The sequence below is a fragment of the Salvia hispanica genome, chromosome 3, assembly GCF_029641045.1.
Source record: "Salvia hispanica isolate PSC_SH4W2 chromosome 3, Shi_PSC_v1, whole genome shotgun sequence".
Taxonomy (NCBI): domain Eukaryota; kingdom Viridiplantae; phylum Streptophyta; class Magnoliopsida; order Lamiales; family Lamiaceae; genus Salvia; species Salvia hispanica.
The window spans coordinates 65,868,375-65,876,948 of NC_142694.1; the positions used below are offsets into that span (position 1 = coordinate 65,868,375).

At 35.0% G+C, this 8,574-nt stretch overlaps 1 protein-coding gene and 1 pseudogene across 2 annotated transcripts; one reads left to right on the top strand and one right to left on the bottom strand.

Annotated features, from left to right (window-relative positions):
* Positions 1-232: 232 nt before the first annotated feature.
* LOC125214132 (isopentenyl phosphate kinase-like) lies at positions 233-5,777 on the top strand (annotated as a pseudogene). The gene is made up of 12 exons (XR_016137089.1): positions 233-308; positions 997-1,250; positions 1,459-1,525; positions 3,862-3,904; positions 4,092-4,153; positions 4,233-4,289; positions 4,447-4,482; positions 4,562-4,626; positions 5,034-5,110; positions 5,190-5,243; positions 5,389-5,493; positions 5,583-5,777. The product of XR_016137089.1 is annotated as an isopentenyl phosphate kinase-like (transcript).
* Positions 5,778-6,658: 881 nt separating this feature from the next.
* Positions 6,659-8,297, bottom strand: LOC125214133 (eukaryotic translation initiation factor 5A-4). Its single transcript, XM_048115031.2, has 5 exons — positions 8,102-8,297; positions 7,429-7,551; positions 7,284-7,340; positions 7,117-7,191; positions 6,659-7,025 (listed from the first exon to the last, which is right to left on the bottom strand). The coding sequence occupies exons 1-5, from the start codon at positions 8,222-8,224 to the stop codon at positions 6,924-6,926; spliced, it is 480 nt and encodes a 159-aa protein (XP_047970988.1). The 5' UTR covers positions 8,225-8,297; the 3' UTR covers positions 6,659-6,923.
* Between the last annotated feature and the right edge of the window lie 277 nt (positions 8,298-8,574).

Consider the following 8,574-nt stretch of genomic DNA (forward strand, 5'->3'; position numbering starts at 1 on the left):
TGTTATCAGAATTAGAATTAATGTGTTTTGCTATAAATTTTTTTATGAAATGATTGGTAAAATGAATTTTTAAATTTACTGGATTTTACGATACCGGAATTGTGAGGTCTCCTACAGGACGAATCACCGGTCGGGCAGGGGGTGTTACACCATTTCCAGATAGAAAACCAATAATCCAAGTATTATATTCGGAGAGGAGATGATTCTCTCTACTTGTTGAGAGCGATATCTGATGGATCGGGGCAGCCAATCCACCACTACTAACTCCGCCGCGGATGCTGGATCACTTCACTGCATAGTCAAGGTCGGTGAGATGAATTTTTTCATGTGGATACTATCTTATTAACTTAGCTGCTATGGTTAGTTGATTCATCAACCTCAATCTAAGCTTTTCGATCTGTTGAATTCGATAATATCTCTACTACTAACTCGGTAGATGATTGCAGCATTCCAATTTCACTTGTTGGAATGATGACTAAGGTTTTGAGTAGCTGCGAATTAGTATAATGAACACTACTGCTTCAGTTAAAAACCTTTGAATGTAACTTAAATCGTCAGCCGATTCACAAAAATGAGTTGTCTACAGATTCATAAAGGTTTTATTCAGTTGTCCATCTTTACGTGCATTTGAATAGTACTCCCTCTGTCCCGGCCGAATTGAGACGTTTTTGTTTTGACATAGGAATTTATGTATTAGTGTTAAGTTGATTAAATTATTAATAGTAAAGTACGAGAGATAATAAAGTAAGAAAGAGAAAGAGAGAATAAAGTTAGAGTTTAAATAGAGTAAGAAAGTGAAAGAAAGAATAAAGTAAGAGACATGAAGATAAAGTAGGAGAGAGGAGTGAGTTAATTACTGCCAAAAGAGGAAATGTTTCACTTATGTTCAGACATACAAAAAAGGAAAACGTCTCACTTAGACTAAGACGGAGGGAGTGCTAGTTTTCCAATTATAATTTCGTTTAGTTGATGCAATGTTGTTTTTTTGGCACGTAGGGGGTTCTGCAATTACCTGTAAAAATGAGTTGGAGACAATCAATGAGGATAATCTTAGCATTGTTTCATCACAACTGAGGCAAGGAATGATTTTGGAGCCATGTCATGGTATGGATTGGAGCAGGAGGCCTGGATCCACATGGATCCACAGATATCCAAACTGTAGTTGATAAATTTGATGATAAACTAGAATCACAATGCAAATGACTTATAGTTGTTCATGGCGCAGGTTCACATTTTGATCTTGCTTTTTCATACCTTTTGACTGAATATGAATGTTTTCTTTGAATTGTAGTATATCATTCCAGTAGGTGAATGTGGGTGAGGAATGCAATCACCTTGAGTAAAGTATATGAGTGTGTTTTTGTTGTTATTTTTAATTGATCTTTCTTGTTCTGCTGGTTGAATTGAATTGGAGACATGAGACCGCTTCTTTGTGCACCTTTGTTGTACTTATAATCTCCAGGTTCATAAGGGTGGACCAAACAAACCTCTTGTCAAGGCTGGTTTTGTTGCAACAAGGATATCAGTAAGACATAATGCTGTCATATTTCTACTTTGTCTTGTTCAGATTTTCCCTGTTCTGGCCTTGTCTTGTTCCAATTTTTGTGGGAGTGAGAATGATGAAAACATGATGCATTGACATATTATCTGCTCTTAGAGAATACTATGATGAATTGGCTCTGGTTCTTTCCTTTTTTGTGTTGTTCATAACTTTGGCTTATTCTTAATCTCAATACTTCTATTTTCAGTAGGGCTGGCAAATCGTGCGGATTGGGTCGTTATCGGGTTGACCCGATAACGACCCAACCCAATAAGGCCAAACCCGAACCCAACCTGTTAAGAAAACCCCAAACCCGAACACGAACCCAACCCGCCACCTTCAAACCCGGACACGACCCGAACACGATAACGACACAAACCACTTTGGGTTGACCCGACACGATAAGAACACGATATCGACTTGGACACGATAAGAACACGATATCGACCTGAACACGATACCAACACGAACCACTTTGGGTTGACCCGACACGATAACAATACGACAACAACCTAAGCACGATAACAACACGATTACATATTGCTTCAAAAAATGATCAAGACTTTAAAAAGCCATATAGAATGAAGATGTTCCATTTTAAACAACAAAACTCCAACAAAATCCAAAAAAACCCAACAAAATACATAACTTTTGTTCCAAATACATAACTTTTGTTCCAAAACCGAACAAAAAAATTTGAAACAAGATAAAAGAACTAAAGAAGTAAAAAGAACAAAACAAAAAAGAGTGAAAATACTAAAAATTAAATTAAATTTATTGAATCAAACTAAAAAGAATATAATAGTAAAATAAATTATATTATAAAATTATTTGTTGATTAGTTTTGCTAGTACATAATATTTGAATTAAAGTTTTGTATCTATAAGTATAAACTTATTTTTCATAAATTTATTCAAATTATCCTTTTATTTTAAACACTAATTGATTTAGTTTTATTTTTCACTTGGATCTCTCACGTACATTGTATTATTTCATTTCTTTCGACTACTTTAATTTTTGTAATTTGAAATATAATTTGAAGCTTGTAATTTCAAATATTTTCTATATATTATAACACATGAAGAAATATGCAAAGTAGGGTCATTACATGGTCATTTAATATTATTATCCAAAATTACATGAATGAAGACATAATTATATATTTTGAATATATTAACTAATATACTTGAAGTGTCACACGCCTAGACGTTGATAGCAACAACCTTCTATCGTCGAACAAGCTCTTATGTATCATTTGATGCACTATAATATATAACAGATTATTAATCGTAAATTAATTTTATAATATGGGTCTAAAATTTGTTGTGGTTTATCATAATATTTAAATATATCAATTTATATAGCAGTCATATAATTAAAGGATATGTTACAACTTACATGTTGGGTTCCACATATTACCATCATACCATCTCTATTATGATATTATTACGCACTATGAAAATAATTATAAAAGTAATATTAAAATAATATAATAAATAAAATATTGAAAATATTGTGATTTATCATATAGTAATACTAATAATTTTTCATGATCTTATCAATTTTTGGAGCAAGTGCTATACATTTGAATGTTGTATTACTATTATATGTGTTGAGTCCAACAATGTCTCATCATTGAACGACCCATATTATAATGTTAATAATTTTAGATAGAATAATCAACCAATATGTATAATATTATTTTCAAAATTAAAAGTTAGAAATTAATGATAAAATATCAATGGTTTCAAAAATAATATGAGAGAATTTCCTAATAAAAGAGTGTTTTCCTAATTTATACTTTTTTAAAAAAAGCAATTTATTTATCTTTATATCATTGTGATAGTTTAAATAAAATGAATAAAAAATTATTCCATTATTATTCCATTAAAATACTATGGATGGTTATTCTCTCTAAAATTTTATCTTTTAATAAGGGTCTTGGTACATATTGTACAACAATACAAATGAAAAATGAAAAATTATAAATAAGGTCAAATTAGTCACAAAAATATGTAATTAATGATGCTACCTAATCAAAATAAATTAATATTATCCTTTTTAAAATTTGAAGGGCATTTTGTGTATACAATTTTTGCAAATTTATCTTTACTCAAAATAAAAATAATAATATTAATTTTTAACGGGTTACCCGACCCGACCCGCATCCAACCCACATCCGACCCGATTTTTTCGTGTTCTTAGTGGGTCGACCCAATAATGACCCGCATCCAATAAGACTTGATCCAAACCCAATAATTTCGTGCGGATTCGTGTCGGATTATCGTGTCGTGTCAAAAATTGTCAGCCCTAATTTTCAGGTCACTACCCTTAATCTTGAAATTGTCAGAGCACTAGCAAAAGGTATGAATTGGTTGGTCTTCTTAAAAAACTTTTGGACCACTATTATTTTTCAATCCATTGGTGAATAATTGATCTAGTAGGCATATTATCATACTATTGAAAAGGCTGGCCCTTTTTTTTTCAAGCTCCTCTTATGTTTGTACTATGTTTGCTATTTTGACATTCTCTGTGTATTGATCTCCTACAGAAGGTATTCCTTCTATAGGAATGTCTCCATTTTCATGTGGCTGGTCAACTTGCGAAAGAAATGTAAGTCATCCAACAACTACCAGTTTATCGATTTATTTTCTCACTATGACTTTGAAATTGACCCCTTCAACATTCACAGATTGCTATGGCAGATACCTCAACAGTGGTTAAAGCGTTAGACGCTGGATTTGTACCTGTGTGTTTTAATCATTACTAGTGCATAGGAATTGCTATGAAGAACTTATGAATGCCCAGCTTCAAACTGTCCGAATTCTGCTCTGTGGCCATTGTTTGGTACACTCCCTTGATCTGAGGTGAAATCTAGAACTTATGGCTGCTTAATAATGTTTCAGGTTTTGCACGGTGATGCTGTTCTTGATACTTCACTGGTTTGATATTACTGTATATTCTGTAGTCAAGTTTCTGGATGTTGAAACGCATCTGCCAATTTATTCTTATCTTTGACAGGGTTGCACTATATTAAGCGGAGACGTGATTACAAGTCATCTGGCAGAACATTTGAGACCTGACTAGTGTTTCTTGTATCCACTGCTGATCAATGGTTCTTTGATTGCTATTATCTATGCTTTATCCCGGTAACAAAATCACATTAGACTAGATCGACCACATATCTTTCTTTAAGGCCAAGACATATCTATGAAATTCTAGTGTGGGTTGTGCCCAACTTCAAACTGGTCATTACCTCTCATATATTTGGATTCTGGATCTTTAAGAGGATATAAGCACTCGGATATAGACACGCCAGTATGGTGACACTTTCATTAGTGTCTTTTTTCCATTTCGTCTTTGGATATGAAAGCAGAATCTTGGATCTGTTCTCCATATGAGCTAAATTTCATCATTTTAGAAATATTTAGGGTGTTAGTTTTTCAATGTCAAATGTGATTAAATCGACATATATGTTTATCCTATACATTAGTCGCTTTTAGACAAATGTTTCTGGGGTGTATGACTGCCCACCAACAGAACCGGGTGCAGTGCTTCTCAGGGAAATTGGTGAGTCTGATTATAGTGCCATAACTCATGCTGGGTCCAGTATCTGATCAAGTTAGCTTCACTCACTCTCGTATTGCAGCTGTGCACGAAGATGGGAGCTGTTCGGTGCAGCAACCTAAACTGCAAGACGAAGGTCAGTGAAGAAATATAAATGAAACTGTAACTTAGTCCTAATAGATGCCAAACAATAAACCTCTCTTGTATGAATCCTTGCAACTTTAGATAAAACTTACAAGAAATGACTTTATTTTTTTAACTCAACAATAGATTTTCGACAGTTGAAATAACAGTAGCAGCACATGATACAATTGATGGCATGGTCACCAAAAATAACAGAAGCTGCTATGATTGCCAAATTGGGAATCGATGTCTACATAGTGAAGGTAATTTACTCAAACCAGTGTTTGGTTTTCTTATATTTCATTTTCCTTGTGTATTACAAACCAACATGCTTCCCGGTCCGACCACGCAGGCAGCAATGGAACACTCAGCAAGGGCTCTAAAAGGACCACTCCCAGATAATATACCCAATGACTGGCTTGGGACAGTCATCCGTCTCGCCCACTAGATTAGAAACAAAAAATGGCCATCACGTCGTCAAGGCGTGTTACTTGAATCTTTGCTTGTTAAAACCATTTTATATTGGTGTGAATCTTCCATCTTCGCATTCTCTGAAGCCATCTTCTGATACATGTTCTAAGGAACTCAAAATAAAAATAAAGTCTAGAGTTTTAAACCGACAAAAAGTGGAAATTGGGTCTAAACACCTATGTTCTGCCTCTGTACATCGTTCCACTCGACCAAGTTACTGGTTGGTAAACACCCCACTCAGGCGTGTGTTGTTCTGCGTCTTTCGGACACGAGACACAACCAAGAGGATCGTCATTAAGCCCCACTCGATCAAGTGAGTTGTTTACCAACGACACTCTGGCAAGTGCATTGTTTAAGCCCCACTCGATCAAGTGCAATGTTTCTACCAACCCCACTTAAGCAGGTGTATTGTTCTGCGTCTTCACATGCGAGACGCAATGAAGTGATTGATAATTAATCCCTACTCTATCGAGTGCAACTTGCACATGCCACTCGACGAATGAGATGTTTGACCCACTCGTTGGCTATATCATTTCCTTGTCCCTGACCCTCAATGGGTGTCAGAGGTAACGAGATGCTCAATAACGATCGCCGTAGATTCATCATTGAAGAAACTCATGTACGAACACAACTGCCATAAAGAATCCTATAATAACATATGGAGCTTATAAATTTTATTTTAGAAGTCTTCACACGTACAATACACAAACAAAAACATCCCATTTCTTTAATGTAAAAAACCATTTGTACACTCACTCTATAAAATCAACACAGCCCAGCACTTGTGAATCTATTAGTTATGGATAGATATAACACAAACTCATCAATAACATACAATTCCCACTAATAATCAAAATACCAACAATATATCATCACCCATCTTATTTAGCAAGCAATTTGGAAATCATACAATGTAAAAACTCATCAATATTCAACACATACATCTAAACACATGGCTACGCAAGAAGACTTGAGTTTTCATCATACCAAATCTAAAATTCCACAGTAATAAACATGACAGGAGTTCAAAGGTGACAAAAATGGAAAGAGGAAATGAAACACAATTGCGACCTAGACAATCCTAATAACAGGAAAGTGGTCTCTTCATCGTCGAGGACACAAACCATCAATAATCCAGTCTGAAGCACCCAGAATAAAAAGATGGTAAATGGTCCTCCCATCATTTACTAAACTATAATTATCATATCATATCAATCCCGAACTACTTGGGACCAATGTCCTTGAGAGCATTAATCTGCTCCTCCCCCATGGCAGACATAACACTCACAACGAGATCCTTCCCTTCAGCAAATCCATCCTTGATCTGCGATTGAGACATAGTTCAACAAGACGTGAGACCGTAAATTCCTACTTTAAAAGGAAAGAAAGACACATTGTCAGAAAAGCTGCTTCACCTGAGTAAGGAGAGCCTCGTCAGTTGGAAGCCTGAGATCATCTTTGGTGTTGCCACTATCAGTCAGCAAGCTCACCTGTGGATTTATTTATTATATCACTCTGTGTTAGTCTACTAATCTACGTAAAGCTATTCGAACTTAGGAATCAACGTAAACTAGAAACATACAAATCCATCTTCAGAGATGTCAATAAGCTGGTAGTCAGTGCGGTTAACATGTGGAACCTGGACAGAAAAACCAATATAAGCTTTTCATCATATAGAAAGACATAGATATAGTTCACCTTTCACAACAAGAATAGAATATGCATACATCACAGTTGTGGGAAGAAGGAACGATATCCTCGAGCTTCTTCGAAGTGAAGATGTCAATTGCAACAAAGTGACATTTGGCGTGGCCATGCTTTCCAGTTTTGGAAGTTGAAACCTCAACAACCTGTGGTCAGATCGCAAATTAAAATTTCAAATAAAAACATTCATGCTTATTCTAATCACAATGAATCTCACAAAAATTGTTAGTTTTATCAGCTCAAATATTTTGCACGGGCAATATTCAATAAAGCACAAATAGATGAATTTGTCAAAACATAATGAATCTCACAGAAATTGCTACTTTTATTGGCTCAAATATTTTGCACGAGAAAAATTCAATAAAGCACGAATAGATGAACAAGGATATTTGTCAAAGCAAAATGAATCTCACAAAAATTGGTGCTTTTATAAGCTCAAACATTTAGCACAGGCATATATTCAACAAATCACGAATTGATGAAGCAAATTAATCGAAATTTAGGATCTATTTCAATCACTATAAAATCAGCCTAGAATACTAACTAAATTAAGAAGAATACATAAACCGCAGCAAAAACCTAAATTAATTAAGCATAAACAAAACAGATCATATTCATTAGATCTTAAGAAATTGAAAGCAAGGTGAAATTGGAACTGAGAGAAAGAAATCGAAGAAATGAATGAAAAGGAGAAACCTTGCAGGGGCGGCCTTTGATAACAATGTAACCGTTCTTACGGATAGTGCCGGCCTGCTGGGGGTAAGTCTTGGAGGCGCCGGCGTCGGCCTTTGACTCGAACTGGTGCTCCTCGTCAGACATCGTCGATATGGCCGGAAAGGGGAAAAGGATTGACTGGAATTGTGAGCAAGGACTAGAGCAATTTTTGGATATATAGGGTTTGAGGGGAATTTAGGGTTTTCACGTATCTCAGATTGATTGTGAGCCCTTGATTTCTTGGCGTCAAAACGACGCAGTCTTTATCTGGGCTTATGTCTGTTAACTTGACCCAATTTATTTTTATCATATTCATCGGTATCGTTTTCTTTTTTCACATAATTTATGAAATTTTGTTAAAGAGTAAGATAAGTGCAATGAGAATAAACTAGAAAAGCGAATAAAAAAAAAAAGTAAAAAAGAAAAGGGTAAAGGGTAAATGAATGAAAAGAGAA